General features: G+C 38.9%; 1 protein-coding gene and 2 long non-coding RNA genes across 19 annotated transcripts in view; 2 read left to right on the top strand and 1 right to left on the bottom strand.

The window, feature by feature from the left end:
* EIF4G3 (eukaryotic translation initiation factor 4 gamma 3) overlaps positions 1-18,352 on the top strand; it is a 313,469-nt gene that overhangs the window by 248,888 nt on the left and 46,229 nt on the right. For all 16 annotated transcript variants that reach the window (XM_042998050.1, XM_042998046.1, XM_042998035.1 and 13 more), the window contains 3 exons: positions 769-966; positions 16,022-16,168; positions 16,617-16,853. In XM_042998050.1, coding sequence (XP_042853984.1) covers positions 769-966; positions 16,022-16,168; positions 16,617-16,853 — 582 coding nt within the window. The remainder of the gene's footprint in view (positions 1-768; positions 967-16,021; positions 16,169-16,616; positions 16,854-18,352) is intronic.
* Positions 860-11,867, bottom strand: LOC122241539. 2 transcript variants are annotated; one of them, XR_006221763.1, is made up of 5 exons: positions 11,757-11,867; positions 6,197-6,387; positions 4,561-4,668; positions 1,830-1,880; positions 860-957 (listed from the first exon to the last, which is right to left on the bottom strand). It is a non-coding gene; the product is annotated as an uncharacterized LOC122241539 (long non-coding RNA). The 2 variants fall into 2 exon arrangements; XR_006221764.1 differs by lacking the exon at positions 4,561-4,668.
* On the top strand, positions 1,014-10,283 carry LOC122241540. Its single transcript, XR_006221765.1, has 2 exons — positions 1,014-1,520; positions 9,977-10,283. It is a non-coding gene; the product is annotated as an uncharacterized LOC122241540 (long non-coding RNA).

The raw sequence follows: 18,352 nt of genomic DNA, 5'->3' as shown, positions 1-18,352 counted from the left end.
ACCACGAAGTAGAGTTATAGGTGCTTTTTTCTAGTGGTGGAAGTTCTCTTATATTTCTACTCTGATGAGAGTTTAAAAAACTCCTGCCTAGTATTCTATGCCATAATTTAGATAGATTTCTATTTTAGCACATTAATGTGCTATAAAGAGTTACTGGAGGAAGTCATTATGGCTAAAGTCTTACGTACTTATCCTTAAGTATGAATAAATTTCTTAAAGTGTAATTGTTGATTCAAAAAAATACATCACAGTTTTAGAGCTCTTAATACACATTGCCAGATTGCCCTGAGTGTACTCCCACCAGTGAATATGACTAATCCCTAGAATTCTCATCTGTTGTAAAAAGAAGTGGTATACTTGTTTGCTCTTTGTTAAAATGGATGGATTTAGAGGCGCCTGGGTGGCTTAGTTGGTTAAATGTCCAACTTTGGCTCAGGTCATGATCTCATGGTTCATGAGTTCAAGTTCTGCATTGGGGTCTGTGCTGGCAGCTCTGGGCCTGGAGCCTGCTTCAGATTCTCTGTCTCCCTCTCTCTCTGCCCCTCCCCCACTCATTCTCTATCTCTGTCTCTCCCTCTCAAAAATAAATAAACATTAAAATTAATAATTAAAATAAAATAGATGGGATTTAATTATTTCTTTGATTAGTTCACAGTCCTTGTTAATAATTTGGGGAGTTGAACTTATAAACAAAATACTAATCCTTATAGAAAGAATCATCCTGTCATAGTTACGATAACACTCTTTTCTTTTTTGTGGCCCTTCTAGGAACTTTTTAGAAAAGTTCGAAGTATCTTAAATAAATTGACACCACAGATGTTCAACCAACTGATGAAGCAAGTGTCAGGACTTACCGTTGACACAGAGGAGCGGCTGAAGGGAGTCATTGACCTGGTCTTTGAGAAGGCTATCGATGAGCCCAGTTTCTCTGTGGCTTACGCAAACATGTGTCGATGTCTAGTAACGGTAAGAAGAGAGGAAGGAGTAAAACCAGAAATCTCCAAGAGGTATATTCTCCCCTCACTACACATTCTTCCCAGAAGTGTTATTGGGGCAACGTAAAGGGGAGAATATATTTTTAGCACTTTTTAATATAATATTCTCAATGTATGAAAAGCATCTTGCTTTATTGAAATATATCCTCACCTCTGGAGGGGATATGGAGACTAGACTGAAATAGGCTTGATATGGTCCCATCCATTGTGAGCAATATTGAATAAGGTTTAAATTAGTAAAGTGAAATTATTGTCATGAGCAACCTGCTTTTCCAGGTGTGTTTGCCTATAGAAAGAAAGTGAACGCTTGTATTCACAGTTAATTCCAAACTAAAAAATATAGTTGCTCTAATTTGAGCCTTGGTGAAAATGATAGGATAGTTGAGGTCATAAAAGGTTCAAAACTGATCATTTCATCTCTTAGCAACTATTAGATTTCTTTCTCTTTACATTGTCCACAGCCATTTAATATCTACAGCCTGTCAAATCTAGGGCAAGACAGAATGGGAGACCAAAGAGCTTCTGGTTAGTGCTCATTGCCCTCTGTTCTGCAGTCAGAAAATTACCATGTACCATCTGTGTTTTCTCTGCCTGTTACTGTTACCAAGGTACTATTTGTGTCACAGACGTGTCTCCTTTCACCATTTGAGTTTTTTCTTAATTCTCACAACTCATTGTCATTGTGCCTTGCTATGAAAATGCACAATTCTATCATTCTACCAGAGGTAGGTAAGTTTGTTATGACTTGGAAAGGTTATCTCTTCTGTCTTTAAGGAATTTAAAATTCATATTGAAAAAAAAACCCAGCATTAACAGGAAAAAAAAATCACTTACAGCATATTCTGTGATGTTGCAGTATGTCGATGCCTGAATGGATGGTCTAGACTGAAAAATTAAGTAGGACAAAAATGAAATCACTATGTTGGTGGTAGACTGACAGACTTATAAAACAGGGAGAGTTCAAGTTGGGCCTGAGGCGGGGGAGGGGGCAAGGATAGAGCCAGAAGAGCTCACATCTGAGGCAGCACGTGGCATAGCTGTCACAGACACGGGCTTTGAGTCTCATGGTTCTGACTTTAAATTTTAAATTTAACTTCCTACTCTGCAAGTTGCAAACTTTGTAATAAACTATAGTGAACTGTTACAAACTGTGTAACTTTATAAAATTACATAACCTTAGCCTCAGTTTTTAATCCATAAAATAAGATTAAGTCACACAATCTGAGGCTATTATAATGATAATATTTAATATTAAAGTGTGAGTTTAATAATAAAAAAACATAATGAGATGGTGTATGTAAAGTTCCTAGCCCAGTATTTGACCTGTAGTAATTCTTAAATAATTCAAAAATATATTGGTGGTTGTAAAGGTCCTGAAATGCTATCTGTAGAATGAGGATGATTTATAATAACAGAAACCATCTGTTCAGCAGCTACTGGGTTACATTATGGGTAGATGCTTTATATATATTATTTTTAATGGTTCTTATAACCCTGAAAAAGGTCAATATTAGTAGCACCACCTTACTGAATCAGAAACTGAGGCTTAAAAAAGGATAAATAACATGCCTAAGGTCACACAACTAGTAAGTGGCAGCACTAGAATCCTAGTCTAGGATTATTCAATCACTTGCCATATTGCCTTTGAACGTGTGCCGTACCGTAGTTATCTGAAGGCAAACTAATTCTCCATCTCGCGCCTCTCATTTTCCATGTGGCTGCCTTGACATCTCATGATCCCTCATTAGAAGTAAGACTAGATCCCAGATCTCCTGGCTCATATTTTAGTGCTCTTTACTAATTTCAGATTTACTCCTATAGGCAGTGAAGGATCGTTAATGATTTTTTAATAGAAGAGTATCCTTGATGAAAACAGCCTTTGAAAAAGCCTGGCAATAATAGAAGTTAGATTAAAATAGGAAGAAATTATAGATAAGCCAACTAACTACTTCTGTGAATTTTGTTATGATTCACTCTTTTAAAAATAATATTGGTTAAACTTTACTGGATTATCTTAAATTAAAAAATAACTTCTTAGAATAAGTTCAGCAATATAGAAGTATTCACAGAAAAAGGTACTACTCTTTTCTTGCAGCCCCACCAGTTACACTTCCCTTCCCAGGGCAGTCAGTGGGAATGGCATGGACGTGTACCTCCACAATCTTATTTATGTTCATAAAACTATATAAAAACATAGACCTATGTATAAAGAAAATACTTTTGGGTTTCTATTAAATTATATATGTATTTTTTGCAGTTTCCTTTTTTTCCACTTAATATGTTTGTGCATATCCCTAGGTCACTAAGATAGATTTTACTCATACTTTTTTAGTAGTTGCATAATATTTCAAAATATATGTATACCATAAGTTTTCCAGCCTTTTTCTCTCTCTCTCCCTCCTCTTTTACCCCCTGTTGTTTCTAGTTTTTTGGTTTTGGGGGTTTTCTTGCACCCACAAGCAGTGCTGCAATAAACACCAAAGTATATTTATCATTACATGCTGAAGCTTTTACTTTTTTAGCATAAATTCCCCCAGAGTTATATCATTAACCAAAGGATATATTTTTTAAAACTTTTTTTAAGTTAAGTTAACTTTTTATTTAAGTTTTATTTGTGAGAGAGTAAAACCAGCAGGGAGGGGGCAGAGAGAGAGGGGGACAGAGGATCCAAAGTGGCCTCTGCACTGACAGCAGAGCGCCGGATGTGGGGCTTGAACTCGCAAACCATGAGACCATGACCTGAGCTGAACTCAAGAGTTGAATGTTTAAGTGACTGAACCATCCAAGCGCCCCTAAACATTTTTTATTGAAATGTAACAGACAGGGGCTCCTGGGTGACTCAGTCACTTAAGCGTCCGATTTCGGCTTAGGTCATGATCACACAATCTGTGAGTTCGAGCCCTGAGTCAGGCTCTGCTGACAGCTCAGAGCCTGGAGTCTGCTTTGGTTTCTGTGTCTCCCTTTTTCTCTGTCCTTCCCCTACTCATGCGCTCTCTCACTCTCTCTCTCTCTCTCTCTCTCTCTCAAAAAAAAATTCGGGGGGGCGCTGACGCCTGGGTGGCTCAATCAGTTGGACGTCCAATTTCCACTCAGGTCATGATCTCAGTTTTGAGTTCGAGCCACATGTTGGGCTCTGTGCTGACAGCTCAGAGCCTAGAGCCTGTTTCTGTTGTGTTTCCCTCTCTCTTCCCCTCCTCCACTCACCTTCCCTCTCTCTCTCTCTCTCTCTCTCCCTCTCCCTCCCCCCCCCCCAAAAGAAATAAATTTTTAAAAATTAAAAAATAACAAAAAAAAACTTGGAAAAAAAATATAACATACATGGTATTTGGGAAAAGAAAAATTCCTTATTTGTTACTTTTGTAAAATTTAATGATATGATTTCTTCATGGCTGATTTTAAGCCAGGGACAGTTTGACAGTTAACTCACAAAATTTCTACCAAATAGCTGACTCTTACAAACCACCACAAGCTAGCTTTAGCACACCATTACAACACGCCTGTAGAAAGAGCATACAAATTATTAGTGTACAGCTCAGTGTTATTTCAACAAAGTGAGCATACGTACCTACCACCCTGGTCAATAAATAAAACTGTATCCTTCCCTCTTTCTTAAAGGTAAACCACTGTCCTGACTTCAATATCATAGCTGATATACTTTTGAGATACTGAGGGCCTGAAATAAAAAGGGGCAATGAGAATGGACTCATTGGTTCCTACTACATAGAAAATTTAAATATCAAATGAATAATGAAAGTCTAAATAATAAATTAGACTAATATTTTAGGAGGAAATTGAGGAGACTATCTTCATCAAGTTTTGAGTGGGGAAAAATTCCTTTAGCAAGATTAGGATTCAAAGTGAGTAATAGGAAAATAGTATCGGATTTGACTGTTAAAATTTGCAGTCATTGGTGTGCAGCAAATGATACCATACGTAAAATAGAAAGATAAAGCCACAGCATGGGAGATCTATTTGGAATACACGTAACTGATAAAATGTTATTATATAGAATTAAGGAGAAAAAACATAAATAAAATAGCCCTGTTAAAAAAAAAAATGGGCATTTTATAGAAATGAAAATCCATTGGCTGATGAACTTAACAAAAGATATTCAGTGTTATTCATGATTTGGGAAATGACAAGTAAGCCACAATTCTGTACAAGTCACACTTGTTACAATTTTAAAAAATGAAATAATTTAAAAGTGTTGAGAGTTAAATACAGTCACTTTCACTTTGGTGAGTATTTACACAGTAATGTTGAAGATGTGCATATTCTATTCCTCAAGAATTTACTTCTTGGTATATACCCCAGAGAAATTACCAAATGTACACAAGCCATCTTTTTGAATAATTTTTTTTTATTGATTTTAACAATGAATAATAGGAAATAACTGAAATACGCCTAAACAAGACAGTATATTATAGTACACCACAATTTATTTGGTCAGTGAATTTGAATAGTAATATATATACATAGCAGTTAAAATTAATGAACTAATACTAAATGTATTAGCATGTGTCAACCTCAAAAATAGTATTGAATAACAGTATGACATTCAGTAATTTTTTATAATATGCAAAATGAAACTTGTTCATATGAAATGCATATATAATAAAACTATACCAAATGGACATACCAAACATCAAATTCAAGGTAAGAGAGAAAAGGAAGTAAGATTAAGGAAAAGTATTCAGAAGTAAGTATTAGGGCTTCTAGTTTTGATAAGTTAGGTGATCCAGACCAACGTTCCATGGGTGACAACAATTAGAAAAGTTTGTAACAAAATATTTAAAAATCTTGAAGGCATCAGAGAGTTAAATGACATAAAGAATTACTAAGACTGGGGCGCCTGTGTGGCTCAGTCTGTTGAGTGTCCCAACTCAATTTTAGTTCAGGTCATGATCTCATGGTTTGTAGGATTGAGCCCCACATCAGGCTCTGGGCTTGGGATTCTCTCTCCCTCTTTCCCTTCCCCTTCCCCTGCTCATGTGTGTGTGCACGTGCGCTTTCTCTCTCAAAATAATGGAACATTAAAATAAAAGAATTACTAAGGCTAAAGTCTTAGAAAAGGTAGAAATCCAAAGAAAATGGAAACATTTAGTAAAATGTCCCCTAGAAGAGGCAACTAAACATCTTGAAAAACTTGTTTTTCATAGACTTGTTGGGCTAGGAGGACAGAATTTGGGACCAGCACTCACCAGAAGAGTGGCTGAAGAGGCTCCAGTAAATCCTGTATTTTAGGTTGGGATTACAAAGGACTGCATGCTTGAAACAGTTGAATCAGAAATTGACCTGGTCTCACAAGTACTGTATGTAGCTCAACATCAAATGATCTCAGTCCTGGAATTTCGATTATAGTGATTTCAGAGTGTTAGTGCCTGCTAGGTACCTGGAAGAAGCAAGCATGAATCCTTTTTAGAAACTATCTTCTTAGTCTTCAGTTATTTCTATGAACAGTTTTTCAAATAAGGTATCCAACACATAGTTAGAAATAATAAATCTCACAAGGGAAAAAGGCACCATGAATGAGAACCAGCAACAAACAAACGTCCCACAAGGCCTCCAGATACTGGCTTTATCAGGCACAGATGTTACATAACTATACTTATTGTGTTCAAGGTGATAAAGACAGGTTGAAATTTTCAACAGAGAATGAGAAAGTTTCAAAGAACTAAATAGAGATGCCAGAACTGAATATATATTATAATAAAATTCAGAACTTAATGGATTGGTTTAATAGCCCTAGATCAGATACAGCTGAAGAAAAGAATTATGAAGTAGAAGATGAGTCTGTAGAATCCAGAATGAAGCACAGAAATACAAAAAAAAGAGAAAAATACAGAAGGGAAGGTAAACAATGGAGAAAATTCAAGAAGCTCAAACTTTGCATTACTTCGAGTCCCAAGGGGAGAGAGGATAGAGTGGGAAAAAAGCAATAGTTGAAGAAAATGGCTGAGAAATTTTTTACAAGTGCTGAGATATTAAAGCCACAGATTGAAGTGATTTACTCTAAACCTCAAGCATGAATTTAAAAATAAATAAAAGGTAAGAAGGAAGGAAAACATTTAGACTGGTTATTGTAAAGCTACTTACAACAAAAGATAAAAATTAACCAGGGTGGGGGGTAGATATTAAAAAGAATAATTTGTAGGTTTCTTCGGACACAAATGTCACTGTGTACAAAAGAAAAGACTGGTAAATTGGACTACATTAAAATTAACATGTTTCCTTCAAAAGATATCATTAAGGGAATAAAAATATAGATCACTTATTAGGAAAAGATAATTATAAAAATCCAGTAAAGGGTCTATATTAGATTTTTCCCCAAGCTAATAGAAATTATTAAGAGAATAACTTTTTTAAATGGACAATAGACTGAAATCTACATTTCACCAAAAGCCATTCAGATGATACCAACAAACATAATGACATTATCCAACTAGATCTAAAACTACACATTAACTCCAGATTGCTAATCTTTCTAGAGTTGGCAAATACGTGAGTCACCAGGAACTCAAGCACTGCTGGTGGCAATGTAAGGGGTAAGAAGGGCTCAGCTGTAAAAGCTGAAGTTATTTTTCTGCTTTAACAAACATTTCCATTCTTAAGTATGTATCCAACTGATAAACAATAAATGTACATTTCTTATATACTAGGCAACATATGCAAAAATGTGGGTAGCGTTTTTCATAATGGATAAAAACTTTGAAACAGTGTTCATAGTAGCACAGTGAACACGAAACTGTGACTAAATACACATGGATTGGTCTCACAAGAATAAACTTTAGCAAGAGAAGCCAGTCCCTAAAGAAATACATATTGTGTGTGTGATTTGTTTATTTAAAATTCAAAAATGTAATAAAAATAAACTCTGATGTGTGGGGATGCATGTTTAGGCAGTAAAACAAGGAAAAGTAGTTATTATAAACTACAGGATAATGGGGGCTGGGAGGTAGTACTGTTTTGGAAGAAAACTTCAAATAGGGCTCTTGGAGACTGTCAGTGTTCTTTTTCTTGACCTGGTGCTATGCCTGGTGGTGTGCATGTGAGTTTGTTTTGTCATAATTCATTGAGCTAAAACTTAAATCGTTAAACACAAAATAAAAAGAAGCGATAGAGCAAAATAATAAAATTCTATGTGCCCTAGAGCTTTACTCCAATGTTTCTTAAAAAGTGAAAGATCTAGGGGCGCCGGGGTGGCTCAGCCGGTTGGGCGTCCAACTTCGGCTTAGGTCATGATCTCGCGCAGTTCGTGTGTTTGAGCCCCACGTCGGGCTCTGTGCTGACAGCTCAGGGCCTGGAGCCTGCTTCGGATTCTGTGTCTCCCTCTGTCTTCTGCTCCTCCCTAGCTCATGCTCTGTCTCTCTCTGTCTGAAAAATAAAAGGCTTTGGTTAAAAAAATAAATAAGTAAAAGATCTAAAGCAAATATGGAAAAATACTAAGATTTAACAAAGTTGGGTGATAAATACTTAAATGTGCACCATATTATTTTATATGCTGTAAGGAATGAAATGGAGTTTAGCCAATTATTTTTTTTAATGTTTATTTATTTTTGACAGAGAGAGACAGAGCATGAACTGGGGAGGGGCAGAGAGAGAGGGAGCCACAGAATCCGAAGCAGGCTCCAGGCTCTGTGCTGTCAGCACACAGCCCGACACGGGGCTCAAACTCACAGACTGCAATATCATTACCTGAGCCGAAGTCAGATGCTCAACTGACTGAGCCACCCAGGCACCCCTTAGCCAATTATTTTTTTAAGATGGCATGTCTTTGGGCCAATGTTGTCCAAAATCAAAATGTTAATATGTCTCACTAAGGCCAATTTAAGCAAATGTCTTTCCATTTACTATTCTGATGTTTCTTGTGAAATCAAAGAAGAAGGATCTACTCCATGGAATATTTTCCAGACTTTCTTGACCACGGGCACTATTTTGGGTTTGTTATTTGTTTTCATGATAATCATTAGTTTGAGAAATGACACCTCCCAATGGAATAAGAGAAATTGAAGACAGTGAATAAAAAATTAAACTTTCATCTAGGGGAGGTGCTCTCTTTCTGTCCACTGTACTCATTGAGTTATTTAAGTACCTCGAGTATCACTGTCAGTGTGTATTATCAAGACAGGTTAAATTGCAAAGTCTTTTGCCTGATTCATGATTGTAAGAAACGTGTAGACCTATGGCACTTGTCCTGGATCATCAGTGTTGGTCATTCCAAATAATAGAATCTGGTTATGGTTATCTACCCAGTCATACAGTATAGCCATGAGTAGTAAGAGTGTGGAGTAGTGGGAATAATAGCAGTATTTTTTTTGCGGAATATGCTAACCTGTTATGTCTGACTCATTTGATCTTCACAACCATTCTGTCATCCTTCTTCACTAATTCCTCTGAAAGTTAGGAAATTGCCTAAGTAGGGCTTTTATTCTTCTAAAGGTTTCGAGTATTAAATGGTAGAATCTTAAACAATGGACTAGATCAGTGGTCCTCAACCAGGGGTGGTTTTGTTCTTCAGGGGACGTTGGACAATACCTAGAGACATTTTTGGTTATGGCTGCTGGCATCTTAGTAGGCAAAGGCTCAGCGTGCCTAACCATCTTACAGTGCACAAGACAGCCCTCACAACAAAGAATTATCCTACCCTCAATGTCATGAGGGCCAAGGTTGGGAAACCTGGCCCGGATTTTTGAGATTTTAAGATTTAAGAGAATACTTGTTCTCAGTTTTGAGCAGTTTTTAAACCTTTTTTCCGGCCTCCATGTCATTTACGTGGATCACATACCTCCATGTAAAATGTTACTTTGTAGTACTTATGTAGGTGAGGGCTAGAGAAGGCAGTTCTGTTGTGTCAGTTTTCCATGATGCCCTAAAGGATAGGCTTTTAAGCAAGAAATTATTTCGATTGACAGAGGAAATTGATGTAATAGTTTTGATTTTCCCAAGTTACTCTGTAAATGCCACCTTTATTATTTCCACAGACACAGTTATACATGTACACAGCTGCCTGCTCCTCAAAGCTGTATTAAGTGAAACCTCTGGCACATCAGGCTTAAGGGCATCATAAGAGATGGGAAACGGTGCCTGTGCAGTTTGCCGCTGCTTTCACTAGTTCAACCAGGAATGACTGAGAGACCCACAGAACGCCCTTTACAAACTACACAGCATTTAACTAGAATTCAGTACTTCTTTTAGGAGGAGGACCGTTCAGAATGGCAAATGGAGAAGAGTCGATAAGAGAAAACATCCTCTATCTAAATCTGGAGTTAAATAAAAATTTTAGTTGGATTGTTGGTAATTTTAAATGCCTGTGTTTTTCTTTTAATCATAATTCAAATCAAATCCACATCTCAAAAACCCCATTAGCATGTAAACTCCTAAGGAGAGGTACTTTTTCTGGGTTTTTTGTTGCTGTTTTTTTTTGTTTTTTCACTGCTAAATTCCCAGTGTCTAGAATGGTTCCTGGCCACATCATAGACTCTCAGACATATGTTGGGAATAAGTGGGTAAATGCATGAATGAAAGAATAACAACTTGAATTTATTATATGCCCAACGTCTGTATTGTTTCTTTTTTTACTTTTTATCTTTGCTCCGGCAGGCATGTATACCTCAGCTACAAAGGTAGGCACTGAGGGCAGATTTTTGAGCATTCCGTGTCCTGTTATGCCATTGGCAGAAGTTTCACGTTGCCACTGCCCAAGTGCTTTAAAGCAAGACATGCAAAGAATGGCAGGATTGAGTATAGGAAGAGTCACTAAGAGAATAAAGGAGACACACTTAAATCTCATCAGAAATAATGCCTGGAAGTACAGACATGAGAAGTCAGCCGTGGGCAACAGCAAGTGGCTAGAGTCAACTGGAGGAGGAGGGACGTGCAGCTCGCCTGATAACAGATGAAAAATGCTTTAAAGAAACGTTGAGGAGAAATGACTTACCCTTTCAGAACTCTTTTGAATCTTTTGGGCATCTCTCACCGCTATATACCTCTTCAGATGTATCTAACCAGCGACACAGTTTGATAGATTTGTTTGTAGTATTTTTGGAGTATGTATTTCGTTCAGTTTCAATAGGTGATTTACTAAGGTCAGGAGATAACTACTGATGGAGGATACTATGTCACCGTGGACTCATGAGTGAGAGTTGGGACAATTGGTTGGTTACTGTTCCCTTCACATTTTAGAGCTAACATAGCGGTGCCACTACATTAGTCATTTCAAATATTTTACCTCAAACCAGGACATGCTTTTAGAGCAAAATGACCCCTAGGCCATGGTAAGCATTGCTGGGACTGGTCCTTTCATTTTCTCGTCTTCCATTTGACTACTGTAATTAACACACAGCTGGCAGCCATTGCTGACTCTCAAGGAGCTTGATCCTTTCAGGGATAAGAAGTATCTCCCCTCAACACTAGCAAATCTTTCAGCAGCAGTACAGGTCCTGTTGCTTGACGAAAATGGCTACCTGATGCTGGCAACATTCGTAACCAAGATTGCTGGGTGACCGGTACGTGGACAGGTCTCCTCCCAATATGAGATGACACGCAGTTTACTATTGTGTAAACGTGAAAAGCTTAGGTGCTCTCCAGTGTTCTAGCTTACCAAACAGCCTTACTGAAATATTCCCTCTGACTCCCTTACTCCCTGAGCAACTTCCTCAAGCAACTCATTTAAAATACATTATCTTAGTTTTGATCATGGACTCCTGCTTAATGAAAATGATAGTTATCTAAAGAGATCTTTTTCTCACTGTTGTACATCACCTTTGATTTTTGCTATTATCCATAATCACACTTGCAGACGTCTGCCTTGTCTATTGTTAAAGACTGTTTGTTCGTGTCCCACACCCCTAGATCATATGTTCAAGTCCTCACCCTGTCTGATGGTACTAGTAGGTGGGGCCTTTGGAAGGTAATCAGGTGTAGATGAGGTCATAAGGGTGGAGCCTCCATGGTGAGATTAGTGCCTTTATAGGGAGAGGAAGAGATACTAGAGGTTCCTGTCTCCACCACTTGAGGATGTATGAGAAAGCAGCTGTCTGTAAACCAGGAAAAGGGTGTTCGCTAAGAACTGAATCTACTGGCACGTTAGTCTTAGTCTTCCAAACTCCAGAACTGTGAGAAATAAATGTTGTTTAAGCCCCCATTCTATGGTATTATAGCAGCCCCAGCAGACCGAGACATTCACTCTTCCTGTCTATTCTAACTAAACAATTTCATTGGGTCTTCTGACCAGTCAGTGTCCAGCAGACAACAAGGCTGACTTAATAATGTCATCACCCTGTTGAATTTATCATCTCAAGAACAAAAAAAGTTACCATGCATCACCAGCCATTCTCAGAGAACATGTTCTCATTAGCCTATTTCCATTTTTCCACCCTGTTAATAACCATCCCTGAGGACATTAAAAGCATGTTCCCAAACAAGTCTTCAGAGGGTAGTATAGCTAGGCATTCATCCACTTGAAGATAAATGTACTTGTCGATCTGTGGCCATTCATTCCACTGATTGTTTGGTGTCAGTATCTTCATTTGACAGTATCTAAAACACTTCGGCATAATCATGCTTTTTAGGACCTATACATGTGAAATCTCTCATTGTCATCATTTGCGGATAGCAGATGGTCATTTCTCTTGCTGTTTGTGGTTTTCTCCCTAATTACCTGGTGAGCTAACTTTGTTTATATACTTTCTTTGATATCTGCATTACTATAATTTAGATTACCCTGAATTTTTAATCATGAACATGTGAAATGCAGCTCCAAGTGTATAAATATAGCTATATTAGTTTATTAGACTCTTGATGATGTGCCAGCCACTATCATTTGCATTACTTAAACTGCCCTCATGTAATTTCCAGTAAGATGTTATCATCCCCATTTAGAAAGAAATAGATGTTTGGTAAAGCTAAGTAATAACTTAGCCAAAGTCACCCGGCAGAGCTGGAGTTAAGACGGTCTCCAAAGTACCTGTTTCAACAGCTATTTTATAATGTCCTTCAATCTGCAGTCATTGGAATGCCTCCTTTGCAGTGGAAGGGATTGAAGCTTAATGTTCAGTGTTTCAAATATCCCATCCTCTGTGACTTACATAGTGCTTCCACTAAACCCACTTCATTAGATGTTCAAAGCTGTCCTCTGGGTTAGACACAGGTATTGTGTTTCCCTTGTTCTGGAGGATGAAACTGAAACCTGGGTTGAAAGAATTGCCTTTAGGAGTGGCTCAGTCAGTTAGGTGTCTGGCTCTTGATTTCGGCTCAGGTCATGATCTTACAGTTTGTGGGGTCAGGCTTGTCAGCACGTGGTTTGCTTGGGATCCTCTCTCTCCCCTGCCCACCCCACCCCCCCCAAATAAACATTTTTAAGAAAAGAATTGCTTTTGTTTAAGTATATATATCTTCTGATCCTTTTTTTAAAGTTGGGGGGGAGGGGGGGTGCTGGACAGGGGAGGGGCAGAGAGAGAGCGAGGAAGAGAGAATCCCAAGCAGGCTCCGCACCATCAGACACAGGGCTAGAACCCACAAACCGTAAGATCATGACCTGAGCCGAAATCAAGAGCCGGACACCTAACTGACTGAGCCACCCAGGCTCCCCTCTCTTTTGTTCTTTAACCCAAAACTTTGAATAGCCTTCCTTATGGAAAAGGTCTAAAAGGTTTAGCTTTTTAAACACTTTTTGTATAGGGAAACTCTCCCTTGCCTTTTGCCATTTCTACTTGTTTCCTGTAAACCAAACTGTCACAAGTTTTATTTATTTAATCTTTTTGATTCATTTTCATTCTGGTCCCTCTCACCGTGAGACAGTGGCTTAGAGTTTCATACTGTTGTCCACATTCTCTTCATTTTCTGCATGGTACAATCTGTAATATAAGAAATATCTCTTTAGAGCTGATAGATTGTGGCCCAGGTGATATTTGTCTTACCAGTTATGCCTGTAGTATTAATATAGATGATGCTGGTAAACATCCCAAGAAGCTGGATAGATCTGGCTGGTTTTCTGTGTTTCAACAAAACAGCAAGTTGGAAATACCTGCCGGTTTTTTCTTCTGCTGATTTTTTAAAGTTTTAGTTTGTTCTGGAACCTGATATCATGTTGTTGTTCTATTATATACTACCTTGCTTGTGGATGTGCTTTTTGGTTCTCTTTCGTCGTGCATTGTTGTATATTCTAAATAGAGTCCACTTTTGGTTTTTGCTTTGGAAAACCTTTGTTTTCATGTAGCATTTTTCTTTTCTTTCTTTTTTGTTTTTAAACTTAGTCTTTTTTTTTTTAAGTTTATTTTATTTTTGAGAGAGAGAGAGAGACAGAAACAGAGACAGAGCGGGGGAAGGGCAGAGAGAGCGGGAGACACAGAACCCAAAGCAGGCTCCAGGCTCTGAGCTGTCCGTGAAATCATGACCTGAGCTAAAGTCAGACACTTAACCAGCTTGAGGCACCCAGGCACCCCGGCACCCCAGCATTTCTTTTCTTGAAGGCTGATTAAATGCCTGCCTTCACATGCAATTGTTGAGTAGGCCTGCCTGAAATGATCTGTAGTCATTTGCATTTTTATGGCCTGAATTTGGAGTTAAGGACATCTTAACTTTTTTTTTTTTTTTTTTTTATGTGTGTCAAAAAAAAAATTTTATTTTTGGTGATCTTACCCTCTTCCTGAGTTAATATTTCCTGCTGGCAGGGGGCAGGGAAGGTGTAATGAAACACTTGCGCTCTCGGTTGGTTAGAACCGGACTTGTTGGGGTGCCTGGCTGACTCAGTCAGTAGAGTGTGCGACTCTTGATCTTGGGCTTGTGAGTTTGAGCCCTACGTCGGGTATAGAGATTACCTTAAAATAAAATCTTAAAAAGAAGACTGGTCTGTTAAATGGTCTTTTATGTGTCATGGGGAATCTCTCGGAGAGTGTCCGTCAGTTCTAGCACAGACCCAGTATAGCATGATAGTACTCAGTTCTCAAGGAGTTTCTCTAGCCATTCAGCCTGAATCAGCAGCTCTCCCAAGTCCATTGTGGTTGGTAACAGTAACTTGTTTGTGAGTATAGATACAGGACGTTCTGTTTTTTACCAGGTTCTCCCATTAAACTTAGGGCAAAGACCATGCATTTCAGAATTTTGGGACCCACTTTGTGATTCCAGAAAAATCATTTTGCCATGTTACACAGTAGCTGTTCAGAATGACACTCTGGGGCATTTCACCTATAAAATGGTATATTTTAGTCAGTCATTGCACCAATCCACTTTCTTCTAAGAACGGCTCTGCGTTTGGTTACAAATAACCTTTAAGATACCAGCTATTGCTGTTACTAGAAAGCAGTTATGAGACTTGAATGGAAACCTTGTACGCATCCTGCCTCCAGGGTTCTACCCTGTCCAGTCTGGGTCTTCCTGTGTGTCAAAGAATGTTTCTAAGGTGGCCATTTTTTAGATTGAACCTTTGGAAAACTAGTATTTTCTTTTGGCACCTAAAAAGTAATCAGTAAACATAGTGTATTGATAGTACAGGTAAGTACCAGCATCACAGTTAGGACTTTCCCCTGAAGACGAGGTATCTCAAAAATCCTGAAAGTGGTCCCCCTCTTCTGCTTTTTTTCTAGAATAAGGACCCTACCCACAACAGTTTTCCTATAGCCGTGAAATTGTCCCCTGCTTTATGTCATTTCTGTTTGTCCCTTTAAACCTTTAAACTTAACTACCGTGGTAATAGAAAAACAAAAGTAATAACCCTGTAGAGTTACAAAGGTCTAGGTAAGGGTGGAGTCATAGTTGTTACAATATTACATGGATATCAAAGTCAACTAGAGGCAAACCAGCCATAAAAGGTACAGTACACTTATATGAGAGGAATGTATATCTTTTCTGTATAAAATTTAAGACATGTTACCAGTAAACACAAACTGCCTGAAGCTAAATCGTGTACCTCTTTTAGAAGCTTTCCTGTAGTTCAGTCAGCATTATTTTCTATAAAATAGATATTTTGAGAAAATTATTGAATGTCTTAAGTAATCTTGATGTTTTTGCATTTTCCTGTATGGATGCAGCTGAAAGTACCCATGGCAGACAAACCTGGTAACACAGTGAATTTCCGGAAGCTGCTCCTGAACCGTTGCCAGAAAGAGTTTGAAAAAGATAAAGCAGATGATGATGTCTTTGAAAAGAAGCAGAAAGAACTCGAGGCTGCCAGTGCTGTGAGTATTTTCACAGGAAAGCAGTGTGCTTACGCTTCTGAGTGTTACCAAACAGAATTTTCATGAAACCGGCTACATTTCCCTGCTATGTCAGTAGATGCCTTATGGCCTTTTTTTCATGTGGAGATACAGTATTGAAGTTCAGGGGAATGCTTTATTCTTTTTCGTGCTGCATGGTTGAGCAGCTAAACCTTCCCAGACAGGAATTCAGAGCCTGGATCTCAGAGAGGCTCACTGAGTTCCAGAAATCTCCTGAAATGGATGCAAATTTTGGGGGGTAGTTTAGTTTTCTGAGGAATAGAACAGGTCTAAAGTTGCTTTCAGATTCTCACAGGGTATCCCTGACCCCACAAAGGATAAGACCATGAGTCAGAGTGTGTGTGTTCCTGTCCTCTCTTGTGCTGTACAGTTGTCATCCAAGCTTCTATTGTCATTCCTTACACAACAGCCAGAGGAGAGGACGAGGCTTCATGACGAACTAGAAGAAGCTAAGGACAAAGCCCGGCGCAGATCCATTGGTAACATCAAGTTTATTGGAGAGCTCTTTAAACTCAAGATGCTGACTGAAGCTATCATGCATGACTGTGTGGTGAAGCTGCTGAAGAACCACGACGAGGAGTCCCTAGAGTGCCTCTGCCGCCTGCTCACCACCATAGGCAAAGACCTGGACTTTGAGAAAGCGAAGGTAAAAGCCCACAGTCTCCGAAGCATCCAGTGGGGCCTCGGTTGGGACTGTCAACAAAAGTGTTCCATCTTGCCCCAGTGGTCTGGACTGCTGCTTTTTCTCCTTTTGCCCTTCGCACTGTCAGTGTGTGGCCCTCGAGCTCCTTACCACTTTTCCATCACAGGCAGAAGTGAAGAGGGTCCCAGATTAGATGAAGGCCAGTTTGGGAATTGTTCAGATTATTTGTCCCTTGTCCATTTTCTGCATGACCATTTCACAGGCCATTTTTCTGTATAACAAATTGTGGGCAGAAATAAGAGGAGAATAGCTGCTGTGGGCTGGGCTGGGATGGAGGGTGCTACTGAGGTGACGAGCCAGTAGTTTTCTTTCTTCCTTCCTTCCTTTCTCTTTCTTTCCTTCCTGCTTGCTTGCTCTTTCTTTCTTTCTTTCTTTTTCTTTCTTTCTTTCTTTCTTTCTTTTCCTTTCTTTCTTTCTCTTTCTTTCTTTCTTTCTTTCTTTCTTTCTTTCTTTCTTTCTTTCTTTCTTTCTCAGTTTGTTTATTTTGAGAGAGAGAGAACCAGTGGAGGAGATGAACAGAGAGAGGGGGACAGAAGATCTGAAACAGGCTCTGCGCTGACAGCAGTGAGCCTGACGCATGGCTCAAACTCAGGAACCATGAGATCATGACCTGAGCCAAGGTTGGACACTTAACTGACTGAGCCACCCAGGCGCCCCAGAACTAGTAGTTTTCTTACATTTATGCTCTAATTAGCAACAAAGCTATCTAACCATAATAAAAGAAACAGTTAAAAATATTATGGTTCAAGGGGCGCCTGGGTGGCTCAGTCGGTTAAGCGTCTGACTTCAACTCAGGTCACGATCTCACGGTCCGTGAGTTCGAGCCCCGCATCGGGCTCTGGGCTGACGGCTCGGAGCCTAGAACCTGCTTCCGATTCTGTGTCTCCCTCTCTCTCAGCCCCTCCCCCGTTCATGCTCTGCCTCTCTCTGTCTCAAAAATAAATAAACGTTAAAAAAATATATATATATTATGGTTCAAACATAACATGGTGCCTTCCACATAAGGGGTAGGAAAATTAGAAATGTTTGCTATAAATAATGTCAGAAATGTTTTGTAACCTCTGAAGCAGCTGGGATTATGTTTGTTTGTGACAGGAAATCCCAAATATCAGTGGTTTATGCAAGATTGAGGTTTATTTCTCACTCACATAAAGTTCAGAGGTAAGAAGTCTGAGGTAGGTCTGGTGGCTCAGAGATGATAAATAATCCAGTTCGTCCAGCTTAAAGTTCTGTCATCCCTAATGTATGGCCCTTGTCCTGATCTTTCTCAGCAGAGAAGGTTGGAAATGGGCAAAGGCTACAGCCACCTCTCTCTTTTAAAGAAGATTCAGGGGCTGCCTGCAGTATAATGCTTCGATTTATATTCTGTTTACCTGTAATCCATCACAGGACTACAGCCAGCTGCTCAGAATGTGTAACCTTTATTTTGGATGCTTAATTAA

This window comes from Panthera tigris, chromosome C1 (assembly GCF_018350195.1).
Source record: "Panthera tigris isolate Pti1 chromosome C1, P.tigris_Pti1_mat1.1, whole genome shotgun sequence".
In the NCBI taxonomy this organism is placed as follows: Eukaryota; Metazoa; Chordata; class Mammalia; order Carnivora; family Felidae; genus Panthera; species Panthera tigris.
The sequence above is the reverse complement of the archived record's forward strand: the minus strand, read 5'-3'. Positions and strand labels throughout refer to the sequence as shown.